General features: G+C 44.1%; 1 protein-coding gene across 1 annotated transcript in view; it reads right to left on the reverse strand.

The window, feature by feature from the left end:
- Window positions 1-2,148: 2,148 nt before the first annotated feature.
- Window positions 2,149-23,974, reverse strand: part of LOC126295162 (immunoglobulin domain-containing protein oig-4-like) — a 42,353-nt gene continuing 20,527 nt past the window's right edge. Inside the window, exons 2-4 of the mRNA XM_049987458.1 lie at window positions 23,157-23,377; window positions 17,577-17,726; window positions 2,149-2,655 (exon numbers count right to left, since the gene is read on the reverse strand). Of these exons, the coding sequence (XP_049843415.1) occupies window positions 2,497-2,655; window positions 17,577-17,726; window positions 23,157-23,360 (513 nt within the window). The 5' untranslated portion in view covers window positions 23,361-23,377 and the 3' untranslated portion in view covers window positions 2,149-2,496. The remainder of the gene's footprint in view (window positions 2,656-17,576; window positions 17,727-23,156; window positions 23,378-23,974) is intronic.

Below are 23,974 nucleotides of genomic sequence, written 5' to 3' on the forward strand. Positions count from 1 at the left end.
TCACGGTGGGAAGGTACAACATGCATTTAGGCATTCTTGTGTTAGTCTGTGGTATTCCATTTTGCTCACTCGTTACTCGTATTACTTTGGTTAATTTAATGTCACGATTTATTCGGAGCTATGTGACATACTACTGGATTTGCTTATCATGTCAGGGTTTTCATGGAAGTTGTTGGATTTGCCTGACACCTTACAGAATGTCTAATGTTTATGGTGAAGGTAGTATGAATAGTGCAAATTTTTACAAGTGGGTGGAGCAGTTCAGTGACTGACGAACACCGTTCTGGCTGACCAGTTGCAGTTACAACTCCCTCCCTTGACAGTCGAATTGATGACGTTATTCGTGCCGACCGCCGCGTGACTGTGGGAATGATAGTTGATAAGGTTCAAGTTAGTACAGGTTCAGTCCAGAACAATATCTGTAACAAGCTGAAGTACCGCAAAATATGAGCAAGATGTGTCACCAAAGGAGATGACGCGACTACACAAAGAAACAAGGTTGAGAATGCGCATAGAAGTAAAGGAACGTTATGGAAGAGAAACTGAGCACTTCCTCAACAAAATTTTAACTTGTGGTGAAACTTGAGTTCACTATTATGAACTAGAATCAAAAAGACAAGGCACAGAGTGGAAGCACACCAACTCACCTGTCAAGGAAAAATCCAAAACCAGAGCATCAGCAGGAAAAGTCATGTTGACGGTGTTTTGGGATGCTGAAGGTCCAGTTTTTTATTACCTCGAAGAGCAGCGTACAAGTAACATCCAATACTGCTCGGGTTTGCTTTTAAACAAGGTGAAGCCAGCCATAAGAGAGAGACGCCTTGGATCTCAGAGGAGAGGTGATCTCCAGCAAGATAACGCACGTCCTCATACTGCTCAACTAACCCGTGAAACCGTCGACAAAATGGGCTGGGAAGTACTGTCTGATCCCCCTTACAGCCCTGATTTAGCACCTAGCGTTTTCCATTTGTTTGCTGCCCTGAAAGAGGAATTACGCGGGAAGAGATTCCAGGACAAAGAGGATGTAAAAAAGTTTGTGGGAAAATGGCTCAAACATCAACTTCCTTGTACGGAAATCAAAAAGCTTGTATCCCATGGGAACAAGTGCATGAATGTTCAAGGGGATTAACTGAAAAGTAGAAGAAGTATTGTTTTGTAAAAATAAACGCTTTTTTCTCGAATCCAATTTGTCTCTTTACTGAATGACCCTCGTAATATATATATATATATATATATATATATATATATATATATATATATATATATATATGTGTGTGTGTGTGTGTGTGTGTGTGTGTTTTATTGAAACGCTATAGAAAGAGAACTCTCAGAATGATGTCATATATATATATATATATATATATATATATATATATATATATATATATATATATATAAGGTTTGGACAAAGTGAAAAATATATTCATCTTCAAGTAGTTTTATACAGAAACCACATCGCTAACCTAAGGACATCACACACATCCATGCCCAGGCAGGATTCGAACCTGCGACTGTAGCGGTCGCGCGGTTCCAGACTGTAGCGCCTAGAACCGTTCAACCACCGCTGCCGGCTCTGTATAAAACTACTTGAAGATGAATGTATTTTTCATTTTGGCCAAACCTTATGTTTATTTCGGAAAAAACGACATATTGTCTATGGAGTGCGTGATTGATTCTCTTGTAAAATTTTTTGTTAATGTATGACACAATCACATGTTTATGACACGGCCATAACCGGTTTCGGCCATACAGTGACCATCTTCAGATTCTAAAGGCGGCCTACACTGAACACAGGTTCACACGTTGTCAAATTTTTGACAACGCATGAACCTGTGTTCAGTGTAGGCCGCCTTTAGAATCTGAAGATGGTCACTGTATGGCCGAAACCGGTTATGGCCGTGTCATAAACATGTGATTGCGTCTTATCTTTATGATGGAATTCAGAAATTAAACGCTTGCTGTACGAGACATGTAAGAACAGGCGGCAACTAATTTTTTAAACACATTTAGTTTATGTAGCAAAAAGGTTTACTAATCTTTTTACCTTACTTCCTGTGCCTCCATTGCGCTATAGTGCACTCACTGGTCTCAAAAACGAATTGAAATACACCGCTGTATTAAGCTTGCGGACATTCTTTAAAACACACGTTCTTTTTAACTGAGTGTTTTTATTTCTCCTATTTACATATAAATTACAACTGTACACATATACATTTACTTCCGCAGTAATTAACCGCCCCTCTTCGAAGTTAATAGCTGTTCATTTCCCGCGCGTGTGTCTCTCTGTCGTTTTCTGATAGAGTCTCCAGTTTGAGGCTGGTCGTCCAACGTGCGGCACACACGGCTTGAGACTTCTGCGAAACAGCGAGAGTCGTAGTTGAGCGGGTGAGTGGCGCCTGTGCACAGCAGCGCATTGCCTGGCGGGCGGGGCAGCGCAGGTGTGCGGGCCCGGCCACGCCCCCAGGGGGCGGCGCCCACCGCTGCCAGCCGCGCAGGCTAGTAGGTGTAGATGACGTAGTCGGTGCGGAAGCCCCTCCTGTCCACCGAGTACTGGTTGTCCGCCTGGCACTCGTAGTAGCCGGCGTCCTTCTGCGTCGCCGGGTCGATCTCCATCTTGGACTTCATCGTGTCGTTTCCTGTGGGCCACTCGTGCACCTGCAACAACGCGCCCGGCCACAGCGGCGTCAGCCGCCGCGTCCACAAATTCCTCGGCTCAAAAACCCAGTTCTTCCGAGGCTGGCCGTACTTTCTCAGTAGCTAGACAGCTGGTGTCTGCCCACTGTACGGCTCTGAACACTATGGGACTTAACATCTATGGTCATCAGTCCCCTAGAACTTAGAACTACTTAAACCTGACTAACCTAAGGACATCACACAACACCCAGTCATCACGAGGCAGAGAAAATCCCCGACCCCGCCGGGAATCGCACCCGGGAACCCGGGCGTGGGAAGCGAGAACGCTACCGCACGACCTGTCCAGTACTACGACGGCTATTCAGAAAGTAGGGAACGTTTCGGCATTAAAAAAAAAAACTGAGGTCAGGAAATACATTTTATTACACAGGGTCGTCCATTGATAGTGACTGGCCCAAATACCTCACGAAATAAGCGTCAAAGGAAAAAAACTACAAAGAACGAAACTTGTCTAGCTTGAAGGGGGAAACCAGATGGAGAAACTACAAAGAACGAAACTTGTCTAGCTTGAAGGGGGAAACCAGGTGGCGGAACTACAAAGAACCAAACTTGTCTAGCTTGAAGGGGGAAACCGGATGGAGAAACTACAAAGAACCAAACTTGTCTAGCTTGAAGGGGGAAACCGGATGGCGCTATGGTTGGCTCGCTAGATGGCGCTGCCATAGGTCAAACGGATATCAACTGCGTTTTTTAAAAATAGGAACCCCCATTTTTATTACGTATTCCTGTAGTACGTAAAGAAATATGAATGTTTTAGTTGGACCACTTTTTTCCCTTTGTGATAGATGGCGCTGTAATAGTCACAAATATATGGCTCACAATTTTGGCGGACAGTTGGTAACAGGTAGGTTTCTTAAATTAAAATACAGAACGTAGATACGTTTAAACATTTTATTTCGGTTGTTCCAATGTGTTACATCTACCTTTGTGAACTTATAATTTCTGAGAACGCATGCTGTTACAGCGTGATTACCTGTAAATACCACATTAATGCAATAAATGCTCAAAATAGCGAACCTGACAACGCTTCGCTACTATGTATATGTATGGTAATTAGATGTAGGTGAAAACTGCTTCTCTCCCCCTTTCTCTTTTTCCATCTCTTCCTTCCCTACCAACGGTTAGAAATACACTCCTGGAAATGGAAAAAAGAACACATTGACACCGGTGTGTCAGACCCACCATACTTGCTCCGGACACTGCGAGAGGGCTGTGCAAGCAATGATCATACGCACGGAACAGCGGACACACCAGGAACCGCGGTGTTGGCCGTCGAATGGCGCTAGCTGCGCAGCATTTGTGCACCGCCGCCGTCAGTGTCAGCCAGTTTGCCGTGGCATACGGAGCTCCATCGCAGTATTTAACACTGGTAGCATGCCGCGACACCGTGGACGTGAACCGTATGTGCAGTTGACGGACTTTGAGCGAGGGCGTATAGTGGGCATGCGGGAGGCCGGGTGGACGTACCGCCGAATTGCTCAACACGTGGGGCGTGAGGTCTCCACAGTACATCGATGTTGTCGCCAGTGGTCGGCGGAAGGTGCACGTGCCCGTCGACCTGGGACCGGACCGCAGCGACGCACGGATGCACGCCAAGACCGTAGGATCCTACGCAGTGCCGTAGGGGACCGCATCGCAACTTCCCAGCAAATTAGGGACACTGTTGCTCCTGGGGTATCGGCGAGGACCATTCGCAACCATCTCCATAAAGCTGGGCTAAGGTCCCGCACACCGTTAGGCCGTCTTCCGCTCACGCCCCAACATCGTGCAGCCCGCCTCCAGTGGTGTCGCGACAGGCGTGAATGGAGGGACGAATGGAGACGTGTCGTCTTCAGGGATGAGAGTCGCTTCTGCCTTGGTGCCAATGATGGTCGTATGCGTGTTTGGCGCCGTGCAGGTGAGCGCCACAATCAGGACTGCATACGACCGAGGCACACAGGGCTAACACCCGGCATCATGGTGTGGGGAGCGATCTCCTACACTGGCCGTACACCTCTGGTGATCGTCGAGGGGACACTGAATACTGCACGGTACATCCAAACCGTCATCGAACCCATCGTTCTACCATTCCTAGACCGGCAAGGGAACTTGCTGTTCCAACAGGACAATGCACGTCCGCATGTATCCCGTGCCACCCAACGTGCTCTAGAAGGTGTAAGTCAACTACCCTGGCCAGCAAGATCTCCGGATCTGTCCCCCATTGAGCATGTTTGGGACTGGATGAAGCGTCGTCTCACGCGGTCTGCACGTCCAGCACGAACGCTGGTCCAACTGAGGCGCCAGGTGGAAATGGCATGGCAAGCCGTTCCACAGGACTACATCCAGCATCTCTACGTTCGTGTCCATGGGAGAATAGCAGCCTGCATTGGTGCGAAAGGTGGATATACACTGTACTAGTGCCAACATTGTGCATGCTCTGTTGCCTGTGTCTATGTGCCTGTGGTTCTGTCAGAGTGATCATGTGATGTATCTGACCCCAGGAATGTGTCAATAAAGTTTCCCCTTCCTGGGACAATGAATTCACTGTGTTCTTATTTCAATTTCCAGGAGTGTACATTGTTAGACAAAGACAGAAAACAAAACGGAATCTAGTTGTGTATACATTTTTTTCATGTACAATTATGTATATGAAGAAAGAATATATGTAGGAGAAGCAATTTGTCTAATGCTTTAAATTCCCTGCTAACATAGTTATAACTGAATGCGATAAGTAAAACGAAAGCGCTCATTTCCACAGCGCAGTATATCATTTTCTTTTTCATAGTTGGTTTTAACAGGAAAGCTGTATGTAGTTCTTTGCAAAATACACAACCTACGTGCGTACGAATGTTGATTATAGCAGTAAAATTTGAAGTATATCGGCAGAGAAGCTTTTCCTTTATATATATACTCTAATGTATGTAGTCTGCTTCCATCCGAACGGTTCTGAGTCCATCTTGTAAGATTGGAAGTAAGTCGGTCAAGAACTTTACCATAATTTTGCTGACAATGTTTTCCTTTAAAAACCGCTAAAACAGTTAGTAGCCAAGATCGCATAAATATTTCTTTACTTAAAACATTAGCTTTAGACAGACTTTGCAGTCAACTTCTGGACATGAAGAAATCTTCTTGTTATGAAACGTGTTCATTTTACGTCGGGTCTCACGCTGTCACGCTTATAAAAATCAGCACGTTATAAAAGGGTTGTGCATGCGCTGATTTTTTTCCACGCGATACACAAAAAAGTCAGCGCATTATAAAAGGGTGGAGAATGTGCTGGTTTTTATCGACATGAGAACCGGACGTGAGGTCCAACGTAAAATGTACACGTTTCATAACAAAAAGATTCTTTTTCAGACCTGAAGATGACATGGAAGTCTGTCGAAGGCGGTTGTTCCAAATAAAGATATGTTTATGCTATCTTAGTTGTTGAACGTTTTTTAGCAAGTGAAACAGATCGCTCTTTCAGTCTTTCCGGTGTGAGAAGATTCGATTGAGTGTACCTTCTACATACTAGGGCTATTCGGGAAGTAAGTTCCGGTTGATCGCGAAATGGAAATCACTTTGAAAATTAGAAATATTTTATCTGCAACAGTTAGCTACAGCTTCCAGCCACTGCTCTACGTAGTCAAAACTCCGCCTTAAGACATTTGCCGTAGCGTTGCACCAACTTCCCAATACCCTCGTCATAGAAGGCAACCGCCAATTGTCTACGCCCATCTATAGCTCGTTGTCTATGCGAAAATGTTGTCTTCATAGCCAGTCGTTAATGTATTTACAAAAACCGTTATGTGCATTTAAGTACACTAACCAGCCAGAACATTATGACCACCTCCTTTGGTGCACAACCGAGTGGAGGGTCTGAATCAGAAGTTCAGCCGGTTGTGCGACCGTGTAGGCTGCAGATTCCTCGACTTGCGCCATCGGGTGTTGGGTTTCCGGGTTCCGCTTAGTAGGTGTGGAGTCCACTATACACAGGAGGCGGCTACACGGCTAGCGAGGGCTGTGTGGAAGCGACTGGGCGGTCTGTTTTAGGTAGAGGGTCTCAGGCGTCCGTCTAAAAGGGGGCAGGTAAAACAAAGGAAGGTAGTTGTAGAAACGAACGTTATTGTAGTTGTAAATAGTCGTAGCTGTGTTGGGAACGAACCAGAGCTGCATTCCCGAATAGAAAGCACTGAAGCTCAAATAGTTATGGGTACAGAAAGCTGCGTAAAGCCGGAAATAAGTTCAGCCGAAATTTTTTCAAACAGTCTAACGGTGTAGAGAAAGGATAGCTGAAATACAGTTGGTGGTGGAGGATTTATTGCTGTCAGAAATAGTTTACCTGGTAGTGGAATTGAAGTAGGTAGTTCCTGCGGAATAGTATGGGTAGAGGTTACACTTGACAATAGACCGACCCACAGACTCAGAAGATACGGCTGCTGAACGCTTCAAAGAAAACTTGAGTCTCATTTCAGTTAGATACCCCACTCACACAATTATAGCCGGTGGTGACTTCAATTTACCGTCGATATGCTGGAAAAATTATACGGGTAAAGCCGGCGGCAGGCATAAAACGTCATCCGAAACTGTACTGAATGCTTTCTCAGAAAATTATTTTGAACAATTAGTTCATAAATCCATTCAAAGCGTGAATGGTTGCGAAAGCATACTCGACCTCTTAGCAACAAATAATCCTGGACAAATAGGGAGTATCGTGACGAAAACAGGGATTAGCGACCACAAGGCAGTTGCTGCTAGGCCGAATATCGTAACATCCACAACCATCAAAAAGAAACGAAAAGTACATATGTTTAAAAAAGCTGATAAAAATGCTCTTAACGCCTTTTAAGAAATAGTCTTCACTCTTTCCGATCTGGTCATGTAGAAAAGATGTGAAATGATTTCAAAGAGTGTCGCCGGAAATTGAGGGATATATAGCACATAAATTAATAAGTGATGATACACAAAACGGGTCAGATCGTTGTTGCAGAAGCAACGAAAAAGAGCATGTCAAATTTAAAAGAACCCAAAATCCCGAAGATTGGTAAAGTTTTATAGAAGTTAGAAATATGTACTTCAATGCGAGATGCTTTTAATAATTTCCACAACGAAACTCTGTCTCGAAATCTGGTAGAAAACCCAAAGAGATTATGGTCATACATAAAGCACACCAGCGGCAGGACGCAGTCAATACCTTCACTGCGCGATAACAACAGTAAAGTCACTGATGACAGTGCCACCAAAGCAGAGTTACTAAACACGGTTTTCCGAACCTCCTTCACCAAAGAAGACGAAGTAAATATTCCTGAATTCCAATCAAGAACAACTACCAAGATGAGAAACATAGAAGTAGATACCCTCAGAGTAACGAAGCAGCTTGAATCACTTAATATCACTTAATAAAGGCAAGGCCTCAGGTCCAGACTGTATACCAGTCACGTTTCTCTTAGAGTATACTGATAAAATAGCTCCATATTTAGCAATTACAGGGTGTTTCAAAAATGACCGGTATATTTGAAACGGCAATACAAACTAAACGATCGGCGATAGAAATACACCGTTTGTTGCAATATGCTTGGGACAACAGTACATTTTCAGGCAGACAAACTTTCGAAATTACAGTAGTTACAATTGTCAACAACAGATGACTCTGCGGTCTGGGAAACTCTATAGTACGATATTTTCCACATATCCACAATGCGTAGCAATAATATGGCGTAGTCTCTGAATGAAATTACCCGAAACCTTTGACAACGTGTCTGGCGGAATGGCTTCACATGCAGATGAGATGTACTGCTTCAGCTGTTCAATTGTTTCTGGATTCTGGCGGTACACCTGGTCTTTCAAGTGTCCCCACAGAAAGAAGTCACAGGGGTTCATGTCTGGCGAATAGGGAGGCCAATCCACGCCGCCTCCTGTATGTTTCGGATAGTCCAAAGCAATCACACGATCATCGAAATATTCATTCAGGAAATTAAAGACGTCGGCCGTGCGATGTGGCCGGGCACCATCTTGCATAAACCACGAGGTGTTCGCAGTGTCGTGTAAAGCAGTTTGTACCGCCACAAATTCACGAAGAATGTCCAGATAGCGTGATGCAGTAATCGTTTCGGATCTGAAAAATGGGCCAATGATTCCTTTGGAAGAAACGGCGGCCCAGACCAGTACTTTTTGAGGATGCAGGGACGATGGGACTGCAACATGGGGCTTTTCGGTTCCCCATATGCGCCAGTTCTGTTTACTGACGAAGCCGTCCAGGTAAAAATAAGCTTCGTCAGTAAACCAAATGCTACCCACATGCATATCGCCGTCATCCTGTGCACTATACCGTTGGCGAATGTCTCTCGTGCAGCAATGGTATCGGCGCTGAGGGGTTGCCGCATTTGAATTTTGTATGGATACAGGTGTAAACTCTGGCGCATGAGACGATACGTGGACGTTGGCGTCATTTGGACCGCAGCTGCAACACAGCGAATGGAAACCTGAGGCCGCTGTCGGATCACCTGCTGCACTAGCTGCGCGTTGCCCTCTGTGGTTGCCGTACGCGGTCGCCCTACCTTTTCCAGCACGTTCATCTGTCACGTTCCCAGTCCATTCAAATTTTTCAAACAGATCCTTTATTGTATCGCTTTTCGGTCCTTTGGTTACATTAAACCTCCATTGAAAACGTCGTCTTGTTGCAACAACACTGTGTTCTAGGCGGTGGAATGCCAACACCAGAAAAATCCTCTGTTCTAAGGAATAAACCATGTTGCCCACAGCACACTTGCATGTTGTGAACAGCACACGCTTACAGCAGAAAGACGACGTACAGAATGGCGCACCCACAGACTGTGTTGTGTTCTATATCTTTCACATGACTTGCAGCGCCATCTGTTGTTGAAAATTGTAACTACTGTAATTTCGAAATTTTGTCCGCCTGAAAATGTACTGTTGTCCCAAGGATATTGCAACAAACGGTGTATTTCTATCGCTGCTCGTTTAGTTTTTATTGCCGTTTCAAATATACCGGTCATTTTTGAAACACCCTGTATATATAACCGCTCGCTCACAAAAGATCCGCACCTAAATACTGGAAAACTGCTCAGGTTACACCAATACCGAAAAAGGGAAGTAGGAGTAATCCGCCGAATTACAGGCGCATATCACTAACGTCGATTTGCTGTAGGATTTTGGAACATATACTGTGTTCGAGCATTATGAATTGCCTCGAAGAAAATTATATATTGACACATTCATAAAATATCGTCCTTTGAAACACAACTAGCTCTTTATATTCATGAAGTAATGTGTTCTCTCTACAGGGGATGTCTAATTGATTCCATATTTTCAGATAGGCTTTCGACACCGTTCGCCACAAGCATCTTCTAACCAAACTGCGTGCCTACGGAGTATCGCCTCAGTTGTGCGACTGGATTCCTGATTTCCTGTCAAGAAGGTCACAGTTCGTAGTAATAGACGGAAAGTCATCGAGTAAAACAGAAGTAATATCCGGCGTTCCCCAAGGAAGTGTTATAGACCCTGTGTTGTTCCTGATCTATATTAACGACATAGGAGACAATCTGAGTAGCCGTCTTAGATTGTTTACAGACGATGCTGTCATTTACCGTCTTGTAAAGTCATCAGATGATCAAAACGACTTGCTTTCAAAATGATTTAGATCAGATATCTGTATGGTGCGAAAAGTGGAAATTGACCCTGAATAAGGAAAAGTGTGAAACTATTTACATAGGTAGTAAAAGAAATCAGCTAAATTTCGGTTACGCGATAAGTCACACTAATCTGAAGGCTGTAAATTCAACTAAATACTTAGGTATTACAATTACAAATAACCTAAATTGGAACGATCACATAGATAATATTGTAGGTAGAGCAAACCAAAGACTGCGATTCATTGGCAGAACACTTAGAAGGTGCAACAGGTCTACTGAAGACACTGCTTACACCACGCTTGTTCGCCCTGTTCTGGAGTACTGCTGTGCGGTGTGGGATCCACATCACGTGGGACTGACGGATGACATCGAAAAAGTACAAAGAAGGGCAGCTCGTTCTGTATTATCACGACATAGGGGAGACAGTGTCACAGACATGATACGTGAATTGGAGTGGCAATCATTAAAACAAAGGCGATTTTCATTGAGACGGGATGAAATTTCAATCACCAGTTTACTCCTCCGATTGCGAAACATTCTGTTGGCACCCACCTACATAGGTAGAAATGATCGTCACGATGAAATAAGAGAAATCACGGCTCGCACAGAAAAATTTAAGTGCTCGTTTTTCCCGCGTGCCGTTCGAGAGTGGAACGGTAGAGACACAGCTTGAAGGTGGTTCATTGAACCCTCTGCCATGCATTTTATTGTGAATAGCAGAGTAATCACGTAGATGTAGATGTAGAGAAAGCGATGGAATGATGATATTTTCTCTTCATGTTCTTGTGTTTTTTTTTTTTTTTTTGAGATATTTTGATCCGTTTCATAAAGCTGTAGCACCAACCAACTCCGCCCTTAAAGTCTGTTAAGTTCTACTGTAGCCCTAGCTTACGAAAGTGTATTTGAATCATTTTTGTATTAATTCCAATGCCATTTTGACGGTGTCCTTGACCCCATTTCAGTACGTCATCTTCTAGTTTTGGCCATTTTGCATTCAGTCGTCTTTTTGCATATTTAGTCTTCTTCATTTTTTTCAGTTGTTCTTTACTAGCATGCCAATCGTGGATGCTTTTTTCTGTTGTTGGAGGGCCGAAATGCCGCTCAAGTGCTCCGTTTCCACGTTCTGCTGCGTGTGTTATTACTTTCAATTTATAGCTACCATAACATGAATACCTTTTATTTTTCCGATTACGAAAGTACATCTACATCTAATTCCATACTGCGCAAGCCACCTGACGGTGTGTGGCGGAGGGTACTTTGAGTACCCGTGCCGGCAGCGGTGGCCGTGTGGTTCTAGGCGCTGCAGTCCGGAACCGTGGGACTGCTACGGTCGCAGGTTCGAATCCTGCCTCAGGAATGGATGTGTGTGATGTCCGTAGGTTAGTTAGGTTTAAGTAGTTCTAAGTTCTAGGGTACTGATGGCCTAAGATGTTAAGTCCCATAGTGCTCAGAGCTATTTGAGTACCGGTACCTGTATCGGTTCTCACTTCTATTCCAGTCTCGTATTGCTCGAGGACAGAAAGATTGTCGGTATGCCTCTGTGTGGGCTCTAATCTCTGATTTTATCCTCATGGTCTCTTCTGCCTGACTCCTCGGTGCAGGTATGTTCTGGAAACTTCAACAAAAGCCCGTACCGAGCTACTGAGCGTCTCTCTTGCAGAGTCATCTACTGGAGTTTATCTATCATCTCCATAACACTTTCACGATTACTAAATGATCCTGTAACGAAGCGCGCTGCTCTCCGTTGGATACTCTCTATCTCTTCTATCAACCCTATCTGGTACGGATCCCACACTGCTGAGCAGTATTCAAGCAGTTGGCGAACAAGCGTACTGTAACCTATTTCCTTTGTTTTCGGATTGCATTTCCTTAGGATTCTTCCAATGAATCTCAGTCTGGCATCTGCTATATCTACGATTTATTTTATATGGTCATTCCATTTTAAATCACTCCTAATGCCTACTCCTAGATAATTTATGGAATTAACTGCTTCCAGTTGCTGACCTGCTGTATTGTAGCTAAATGATAAAGGATCTTTCTTTCTATGTATTCGTAGCACATTACACTTGTCTATATTGAGATTTAATTGCCATTCCCTGCACTATGCGTCAATTCGCTGCAGATCCTCCTGCATTTCAGTACAATTTTCCATTGTTACAACCTCTCGATACACCGCAGCATCATCTGCAAAAAGCCTCAGTGAACTTCCGATGTCATCCACCAGGTCATTTATGTATACTGTGAATAGCAACGGTCCTATGACACTCCCCTGCGGCACACCTGAAATCACTCTTACTTCGGAAGACTTCTCTCCATTGAGAATGACATGCTGCGTTCTGTTATCTAGGAACTCTTCAATCCAATCACACAATTGATCTGATAGTCCGTATGCTCTTACTTTGTTCATTAAACGACTGTGGGGAACTGTATCGGATGCCTTGCGGAAGTCAAGAAACACGGCATCTACCTGTGAACCCGTGTCTATGGCCCTCTGAGTCTCGTGGGCGAATAGCGCGAGCTGGATTTCACATGATCGTCTTTTCCGAAACCCATGCTGTTTCCTACAGAGTAGATTTCCAGTCTCCAGAAAAGTCATTATACTCGAACATAATACGTGTTCCAAAATTCTACAACTGATCGACGTTAGAGATATAGGTCTATAGTTCTGCTCATCTGTTTGACGTCCCTTCTTGAAAACGGGGATGACCTGTGCTCTTTTCCAATCTTTCGAAACGCTACACTCTTCTAGAGACCTACGGTACATTGCTGCAAGGAGGGGGGCAAGCTACTAACAAAAACATTGTACTGTTACTGATAATGCAAATCTCTTCGCATTCGAGTTCACTCGCACAGCTGACTGCAATGACGCGTCATAGACTAGACGGTAATCTGGGTTTGTCGTGGCAGGGCGTGAGCGAGATAGTATTAGCGAGATTGTGAATCCCAGCAACTCACGTTCGTCGCATTGCTGCGCTGCTGTTAAAGTTGAATCCAGTGTTGCCAGATTGAGATAGGTTTCCCGCAGCATCAAATATACAAGGTGTGACAATAAAATAATGAGACTGATTTTCTTTGCAAGATGTGGTAACCCTGCAAGCTTGAGTAGGCACAATATCTTTGACCTTGGGTCCATAAGCTGCTTCTAGTCCAAGCAGCACATCGGCGCAACTGCTCAGTCTTGAGTTGTGCTGTAATAAGTTAACACGTGTTTGTGTCTCGTCACGGAAATGGAACCGTATAATATTGCTCAACGGCTTGCCATTTCTTTTTGCAATAAATTGGGTGAAAACGCGACGACAACTTACGGTAAGCTTCAGAAGGCTTCTGGTGATGAGGTTATGTCAAGAGCTCAAGTTTTTCGCTGGCATAAAACGTTTAGTGAAGGCAGAATGAATGCTGAAGATGAAGACAGCAATGGACGACCCTCAACCTCATGGATGGATGTCAATCGAAGATTATCGGTGAAAATGATTGCAGAAGAACTGAACATTAATCGAGAAACGGTTCGTCTAATAATGACTGAAGATGTTGGTATGAGAATGATTTGTGGAAAAATTGTCCCCCAAAACCTTACACCACAACAGCGAGAAAGATGGAAAAATGTGGCAGCCGATTTGTTAGAGAAAACGGAAGTCCATCCAGAATTGTCGAGCCGTGTTATCACTGGTGATGAAAGTTGGTGTTTTCAGTACGATTCAGAGACAAAACGCCAAAGTTCGCAGTGGTGCTCAGAGGGAACACCAGACCAAAAAAAGCTTGCATGTCGAAGTCAAAAGTGAAAGGCATGCTTTTGTGCTTCTTTGATTCCAAGGGAATTGTTCGTAAAGAGTAGGTGCCTACTGGACAAACAGTTAACCCATTTTAGAAAGACTTCGTAAAAGAGTTCTTCATGTCTGTGCCAACATTACTGATAATTGCATTCTGCATCACGATGATGCGCCATCCCATACTGCTCTGTCAGTACAGCACTTTTTAACCTCAAAACAAATTTCAGTTCTACCACAGCCGCCTTATTCACCAGATATCGCTCCATGCGACTTTTTTTATATTTCCAAGAGTCAAAACGGCGCTCAAGGGACACCATTTTCAAACAGCACAAGAAGTCCAAAAAGCTGTGACGAGGGTCTTGGAGGATATTACAGAGGATGAGTTCCAGAAATGTTACCATCAATGGCAGAAGCGATGGAAAAAGTGTGCGCAATCAGAGGAAGCTACTTCGAAGGAGACAACGCTACACTTGACTAAAACGGTAAGCGACATTTTTTTTCACATCAGTTTCATTACTTTATTGTCGCACCTTATACGGCCATTTTTAAGACTGGTGGGAATTTTAAATCAAACACTGCATATGTCTGTACTAAAATCGAGTAAAGGATGTACCCGAATTTTGGAGGCAATTTTTGGTAGGAAAAAGTGCGTCTTATAATCCATAGAGTGTGATAGATACATGAACAGCATCCACAACAAACTACTGATGAAAGTTTAGTACGGGCAACAATGCTTTGGTAATTTGAATGTAACAACTGATCTCTCTTGTTGTGCAACTTCACATATTTCAACGATATTTCAACATTTGCATTGGCATTTTTTGTAAAAAATGATGGATACCAGTTACACAAAAATAAGATTTTACTACCCATATCGGTTGTACATTTTTAAACACTCGGTTAATACAGAGCAAAGAGACACAAGTGTAACAAATTAAGCTACAACAAGGGGGGGGGGGGGAATCTATTGTATTCATTAAGCTCCGAGCGCTAGCGTTTAAATATAGGCTGTCCCAAAAGGTATGGTCACTATTCATGGATCTGACAGGAATCATCATTCCGAGAAAAAAATTCTACCAAAGATAAACTCAAAAATCGATACCCAAAGAGCTACAAGCACTTCTTTATCTTCGATACTGTGAAACAAATTTCTTCTACTGTTAGCTCTTTGCTTTCCATTTCTGGAGAGGAGGTAGCATGTACCAAATTAAGAAAAAAATGTGTGATAAACATGGCCTCTGAAATGCATGCTACGTGATATGTGAGCACTTTTTCATCACCGCTACTGTGAAACACACCTCTTCTACAGAACAACTGCTTATAGCTTTTAAGGCATACATTTGAGAGCCATGTTAACCGGACAGTCTCTTTTTGTTTTGGTGTATGCTACTTGCTCCAAAAATATGGAGAGCAAAGAGCTTGCAGTAGAAGGGATTTGTTTCACAGTATCAAAGATAAAGAAGTGCTCGTAGCACTTAAGGTATGCATTTTAGACGCCATGTTCACAGGACTTTTTGCTTTGAACGATCGTTCCTGTGATATGCCTGAATATTGACCACATCTGTTGAGACAACATGTATGAAAACATTGTGAAAGGGCAAAACCCTTTCCAAATCATATTCAGCCGTAGATACGAGGGCTATTTTTTGCAACCTCTAGTTAGTTCTGAGATGGAAACAACAGAAAATACACTACTGGCCATTAAAATTGTCACCCCAAGAAGAAATGCAGATGATAAACGGACATTCATTGGACAAATATATTATACTGGAACTGGAATGTGCATACATTTTCACGCAATTTGGGTGCATAGATCCTGAGAAATCAGTACCCAGAACAACCACCTCTGGCTGTAATAACGGCCTCGATACTCCTGGGCATTGAGTCAAACAGAGCTCGGGTGGCGTGTACAGGTACAGCTGCCCGTGCAGCTTCCAATGTGCGATCACCACGGTGTCGCCAAACACGGATGTGACCATCATGATGCTGTAAACAGAACCTGGATTCATCCGAAAAAAATGACGTTTTTCCATTCGTTCACCCAGGTTCTTCGTCGAGTACACCATCACAGGCGCCCCTGTCTGTGATGCAGCGTCAAGATTAATCGCAGCCACGGTCTCCGAGCAGCTGCAAACCTCGTCGAACTGTTCGTGCATATGGTTGTTGTCTTGTAAACGTCCCCATCTGTTGACTCAGGGATCGAGACGTGGCTGTGCGATACGTAACAGCCGTGCGGATAAGATGCCTGTCATCTCGACTGTTAGTGATACGAGGCCGTTGTGATCCAGCACGGCGTTCCGTATTACCCTCCTGAACCCACCGATTCCATATTCTGCTAACAGTCATTGGATCTCGACCAATGCGAGCAGCAATGTCGCGGTACGACAGACCGCAGTCGCGATAGGCTACAATCCGACCTTTATCAAAGTCGGAAACGTGACGGTACACATTTCTCCTCCTTACACGAGGCATCACAACAACGTTTCACCAGGCAACGCCAGTCAACTGCTGGTTGTGTATGAGAAATCGGTTGGAAACTTTCCTCATGTCAGCTTGTTGTAGGTGTCGCCACCGGCGCCAACCTTGTGTGAATGCTGTGAAAAGCTAATCATTTACATATCACAGCTTCTTCTTCCTGTCGTTTAAATTTTACGTCTGTAGCACGTCAACTTTGTGGTGTAGCAATTTTAATGGCCAGTGGTGTATTTCTCAGTGTTAAGTATTTGCATTTACTTTCTGTAATAAAACTCACTAATACAATTTGCTTGAATTATTGTCTAGCGATCCGAGACAGCAGGTTTTCTAGGCACCCCATCTTTGACGACTAAGCAGGATTCATCAATCTCACCACATCGTGATATGATTTCATTGCATTACGTGACACCGTCAACAATTAGCAGCCAGTAGTGTAAAAAAGTGTTTTATTTGCATCATTTAGCTACACTTCCACAAAGAAGTCAGTCTGAGCTAGATGTTTCTCGTGGTACCATCTCTCCAATACCCTCATCATAGAAAGCAGACACCTGTGACTTCATAACCAATTATATACACTGGTCTGCAGCTCATTCTCTGTGCCAAAATGTGGTTCTCATAGCCAGCGGTTCATGTGAGCCAACAGATGTGAATCGGAGGGAGTCGAGTCTGGGCTGTATGGTGGGTGTTGAAACAATTCCCATCGAAAGCACTGCAGGAGCATCTACGTTGCCCCTGCAGTGTGGGGCTAAGAATTGGCACAGAGAAGAAAATGCACAACAGGTATGTTATGTGGGCTGTATGAAATCAGGGGGAAGCCCTCAGCAGGCAACCCCCACACCTCGCAGGAGACAGTTCTCTTGGCATATTTATGTGCTCACTGTGTGCTCCGAAGTGAAAAGTGTGAAGTGACACGATAGACACACCAAAACCTTCACCGCACTTGCACTTAATATTCTGACCCATCGGAGGCTGCTGAAAAGAAGAATGGAATTCATACCAATGGGCTTCAGCTGAATTGCATACCGACCTGGAAGTACTTGTGGCCGAAGAGCTCGATACCGTCCTTGAACCAGGTAATGTGTGGCCGGGGGAAGCCCTGGGCCATGCAGAAGAAGGAGATCTTGCGGCCGAGCATGTAGTCCAGCTCAAAGTGCGACGCCTTCACGATGCGTGCTCCCTGCAACCGTGCAACATCTGTTAGCGTTGCTTCAGCCTTGTGTGTGTGTGTGTGTGTGTGTCTCAGCATGTCTCATCCACTAATTCACTACTGATCACTAAAACGCCAACACTGTCAGGGCAGCCCACAACAGTCATCAAGTTGTCATGAAGGGGGTGCTACGTGATTGGATATGCAAATTCAATGCAACCGCTGAAAGCAGCATGAACTAACTCCACACATACAGAGAGTTAGCGGACAGTATGCTACCCAATCTTTTATTTTGGTATATAAGCTGATTCGGTAGATGGACATATGTCAACTGTAACCTATTATTGCTATCCTTAGTTGTTGGATGTGATTTTTTTCCTTAATGCTTTAAATTTGTTCGACAATTTGTTGTTGCATGTATAATAAAATACGTTTTTTATCATTTTGGCACTCGTAAAAATGCATAAGCAGTCGAACTTTCATATATATACAGGGTGCTCCATTGATCGTGACTAGGCCAAATATTTCACGAAATAAGCGCCAAACGAAAAAACTACAAAGAACGAAACTTGTCTAGCTTTAAGTGGGAAACCAAATGGCGCTGTGATTGGCCCGCTGGATGGCACTGCCATAGGTCAAACGTATGTCAACTGCGTTTTTATAAATAGGAACCCCCATTTTTTATTACATATTCGTGTAGTACGTAAAGAAATATGAATGTTTTAGTTGGACCACTTTTTTCCCTTTGTGATAGATGGCGCTGTAATAGTCACAAATATATGGCTCACAATTTTGGCGGACAGTTGGTAACAGGTAGGTTTTTTAAATTAAAATACAGAACATATGTATGTTTGAACATTTTATTTCGATTGTTCCGATGTGATACATGTACCTTTGTAAACTTAACATTTCTGAGAACGCATGTTGTTACAGCGTTATTACCTGTAAACACCACATTAATGCAATAAATGCTAGAAAATGATGTCCGTCAACCTCAATGCACTTGGCAATACGTGTAACGACATTCCTCTCAACAGCGAGTAGTTCGCCTTCCGTAATGTTCACAAATGCATTGACAATGCGCTGACGCATGTTGTTAGGCGTTGTCGGTGGATCACGATAGCAAATGTCCTTCAACTTTCCCCACAGAAAGAAATCCGTGAACGTCAGAACCGGGAACGTGCGGGCCACGGTATGGTGCTTCGACGACCAATGCACCTGTCATGAAATATGCTATTCAATACCGCTTCAACCGCACGCAAGCTATGTGCCGGACATCCATCATGTTGGAAGTACATCGCCATTCTGTCATGCAGTGAAACATCTTGTTGTAACATCGGTAAAACATTACCTAGGAAATCAGCATTCGTTGCACCATTTAGATTTCCATCGATAAAATGGGACCCAATTATCCTTCCTCCCATAATGCCGCACCATACATTAACCCGCCAAGGTCGCTGATGTTCCACTTGTGGCAGCCATCGTGGATTTTCCGTTGCCCAATAGTGCATATTATGCCGGTTTGCGTTACCACTGTTGGTGAGTGACGCTTCGTCCCTAAATAGAACGCGTGCAAAAAATCTGTTATCGTCCCGTAATTTCTCTTGTGCCCAGTGGCAGAACTGTACATGACGTTCAAAGTCGTCGCCATGCAATTTCTGGTGCATAGAGATATGGTACGGGTGCAATCGATGTTGATGTAGTAATCTCAACACCGACGTTTTTGAGATTCCCGATTCTCGCGCAATTTGTCTGCTACTGATGTGCGGATCAGTCCCGACAGCAGCTAAAACACCTACTTGGGCATCATCATTTGTTGCAGGTCGTGGTTGACGTTTCACATGTGGCTGAACACTTCCTGTTTCCTTAAATAACGTAACTATCCGGCGAACGGTCCGGACACTAGGATGATGTCGTCCAGGATACCGAGCAGCATACATAGCACACGCCCGTTGGGCATTTTGATCCAATAGCCATACATCAACACGATATCGACCTTTTTCCGCAATTGGTAAACGGTCCATTTCAACACGGGTAATGTATCACGAAGTAAATACCGTCCGCACTGGCGGAATGTTACGTGATACCACGTACTTATACGTTTGTGACTGTTACAGAGCCGTCTATCACAAAGCGAAAAAAGTGGTCCAACTAAAACATTCATATATCCTTACGTACTACACGAATATGTAACAAAAAATGGGGGTTCCTATTTTTTAAAAAAGCGTAGTTGATATCCGTTTGAACTATGGCTGCGCCATCTAGCGGGCCAACCATAGCGCCACCTGGTTTCCCCCTTCAAGCTAGACGAGTTTCGTTGTTTGTAGTTTTTTCGTTTGATGCTTTTTTCGTGAGATATATGACCCGGTCACTATAAATGGACCATCCCGTATAATGAAGATGTTGAAAGTGGCCCTCTGTAACACAATTACACAATTCTTTGCATATCAGTATATTTAGATGCAACTGGCGTTAAGTTCGGACATTGATGGCAGCAACTTCACTGTTGATGTTGACTTTCAGTTCCTGTATTGCGTGTGGATTTGTTTACTAGACATTGCTCTTCAAGCGTCACCACAGGAAAAAGTCACATATTGTTAGATCCTTATAACGTGGTGGCTATAAATATCTGCTGATACTTCGTTCCTCAGTGAAGACATACGGATTCGTTCCAGGGATACCGTAGATAAGTGGCATGTTGCCCCATCTTGCTATAAGAAGCAGTATTGTCTTTCATATTCAGTGAGTTGTATAAGTGTTGAAGGTAGTGTCGAAGAATATCTGTCCAATGTTGTGCGTTCCTGTTGCACCCCACCAAACGCCGATTTTTTCGTAACGGAGTGGTTGCTGACACACAATGTAGAGATGCTCTGATGCCCAGCACCTCGTATTCTGAGAATTCACATGAACAGAAAGATGTGACCAGGGTCATCACTCACGATGTAATAGAAAGGGTTACCTAAACAATCATTGGCCACATACAGTAATCTACACTTTTTGTTGTCATCCTCCCATAACTGCTACACAACCACCACATGATATGGCATCAATACCCCTCTACCCGCTGGCAACACCTCCTATTTACATGCGCCTCTGAATGATTCTTCAACGGATACCTGCAATATCTTCTGGTGTGCGAACTGAAGGAGTTCTTTGTTATTCTACATTTTACACAGATCTGTAGGTGTGCCTGTTTTTATACAGACTCTGTAGTGCTCTCTTTACTGGTAGTTCTCTATCTGGGTGCTTGACCCCAAAAACTTCTCGACTTTCTTCAAGCGAACTTGTATTTACATATGCTTCAAAAAATGGTTCAAATGGCTCTAAGCACTATGGGACTTACGATCTGAGGTCATCAGTTCCCTGGACTTATAACTGCTTGAACCTAACTAGCCTAAGGACATCACGTACATCCATGCGCGAGGCAGGATTCGAACCTGGGACCGTAGCAACAGCGCGGTTGCGGACTGAAGCGCCTAGAACCGCTCGGCCACAGAGATCGGCTAAATATGCTTCCACAATTTCAGTTCTTTCCTCTATCTGAAAAGACTAAACTCCATCTGGACAGGCCACGAAGGCCCAGAGGTACCGACCGGCCGCCGTGTCATCCTCAAACTCTAGGCGTGAGCGTATGCAGATACGGAGGGGCATGTGGTCAGCACACCTCTCTCCTGGCCATATGTCAGTTTACGAGACCGTCTTTCCTCTATCAACAAAGTCAGTTTGCCGACCCACGAAGAGAAACATTTAACTTCAGTGATGAAATAAGCTGAAATGCTGACAGAAGAATGCTAAGAAACGATTATTGCCTAAAACTCTCCATTGTTGTAGCTGCTTTCAAAAGCCGAAATATTGCAGTCGCTTTCAAAGGGGAGGTGGGCTACCCAATGTATGTAAACAACTAGTTGTCAAAAAATAAAAAAGTATTATAATATACATGCAACATCAAATTATCGAACAGCTTTAAAACGTTACTGAAAAAATATTACATCTAGCAAGTAAGTATACTAGCATCAGTTCAGTCGGAGTTGAAATGTCCATCTACAAGATCAAGATATGAACTGATGACGGTAGTAAAGCTGAAACGAGCTTATATATTCAAATAAAATATCAAGCAGCATACTGTTTACTAATTCTCTGCATAATATTCTACGATGACATAATATATTCTGCAGATACCACGAAAAAGAAACTAACGCAATGTACATTGTGTATACAGGGTGTATGAAAATTAATGATGTACGTGGGGCGTTTCAAAAGTCCGTGCAAAATTAAAAACTACTTACGCGTTCGGGATAAACCTTTTTTATTTTTCGGCATTAATCTCCTTTTAGACTTATACGCTTCGTCCAACGGTGTTCTAATTTGTTGATCCCTTCCGAATAATAGGAATTGTCCAAGTCTGCAAAGTAGCTATTAGTTGCTGCAATCACCCCTTCGTTTGAGTAAAATCTTTGTCCCACCAGCCATTTCTTCAAACGGGGGAACAAACAGTAGTCCGAGAGAGCCAAGTCTGGAGAATAGGAGGGATGTGAAACGAGATGGAAGCCTATTTCCATTAATTTTGCAACCACAACTGCTCAGGTGTGTGCTGGTGCAATGTCGTGATGGAAAAAGACTTTTTTGCGGTCCAAACGCCGGCGTTTTTCTTGCAGCTCGCTTTTCAGACGGTCCAATAACGATGAAAAATATGCACCTGTGACTGTGTCAAGCGCTACACTACTAATGGAGTATTCACACATTACAGGATTCTTTTTCCTATTCATCTGCTTTAATTTACGTTTATCTATATTTAGAGTTAGTTGCCTTTCTTTACACCAATCACAAATCCTGTACAAGTCACCTTGTATCCTCCTACAGTCACTCAGCGACGACACCTTCCCGTATACCACAGCATCATCAGCAAACAGCCGCACATTGCTATCCACCCTATCCAAAAGATCATTTATGTAGATAGAAAATAACAGCGGACATACCACACTCCCCTGGGGCACTCCAGATGATACCCTCACCTCCGATGAACACTCACCATCGAGGACAACGTACTGGGTTCTATTACTTAAGAAGCCTTCGAGCCACTCACGTACTTGGGAACCAATCCCATATACTCGTGCCTTAGTTAGGAGTCTGCAGTGGGGCACCGAGTCAAACGCTTTCCGCAAGTCAAGGAATATGGCATCCGTCTGATAACCTTCATCCACGGTTCTCAAGATATCATGTGGAAAAAGGGCGAGTTGCGTTTCGCAGGAGCGATGCTTTCTAAAGCCGTGCTGATGCATGGGCAGCAACTTCTCTGTCTCAAGGAAATTCATTATATCCTGCAACAGACCGATGTTAAGGATATTGGTCTAACTTCCCCTACTGTAAAGACTGTAATCACAACTGTACTTGTGCTCAGTGTTGGTGAAGTAGTCCGGTGGTCGGGTAGCTCCAGTTTGCGGTGACCCGCAGCGAACTCACGTCTTTGTGGTCGTAGTAGGGGCTGTGAGTCTGCACGATGCCGGCCAGGATGCGCGACCCGTAGGTGCGCCTGCCCCCGCGGCCGCCTGCTCGCCCCCGGCCGCCGCCGCCCCCGCGCGCCGCCTCCGCCGCCCCCAGCGCCAGGGCCACCACCAGGACCACCGTCAGGGCCACCGCGCCCACACAGCGGCCGCAGGCCTTCATGGGGCAGCCCGGCTGACCTGCCAACAGCACGCACTTGTATGACCTGCCAACACCAGGTAGTTCTATGACCTGCCAACATCACACAGTTATATGATCTGCCAACATGAGATAGTTGTATGACTTGCCAACAGCAGATAGTTCTATGACCTGCCAACATCACACAGTTATATGATCTGCGAACATGGGATAGTTTTATGACCAGACAAAACGAGACAGTTGTATGATCTGCCAATGTCAGACCTGTCACCACTAGACCGTTTTACAGCTTGCTAACACCATACAATTGCATGTCCACTCATAACCACATAACAACTTGAAAATCACTGAGCACACACAACAGCTGCAGCACTAATTGCGAAAGGTAGATTAACTGGACAGCACTGGACAGCTGTATGGAATGCCACCGTCTACTCAAACACTCTAGTACAGCAGCTGTAGGCATCCACGGGGCAGCCCACCTGATTTGATAACACCACATAGTTGTACAGCTTGCCAACACCAGCAAATGAGCATTCCACAAACTCGTCAACCTCTTCACATAGTAATATATACACACATGAAAAAATGTTTTGCATCACCCCAGTTCCCAGACCTCTGGAAGATAGAGGTTGACT

Source organism: Schistocerca gregaria, chromosome 11 (assembly GCF_023897955.1).
Source record: "Schistocerca gregaria isolate iqSchGreg1 chromosome 11, iqSchGreg1.2, whole genome shotgun sequence".
NCBI classification, from domain to species: Eukaryota; Metazoa; Arthropoda; class Insecta; order Orthoptera; family Acrididae; genus Schistocerca; species Schistocerca gregaria.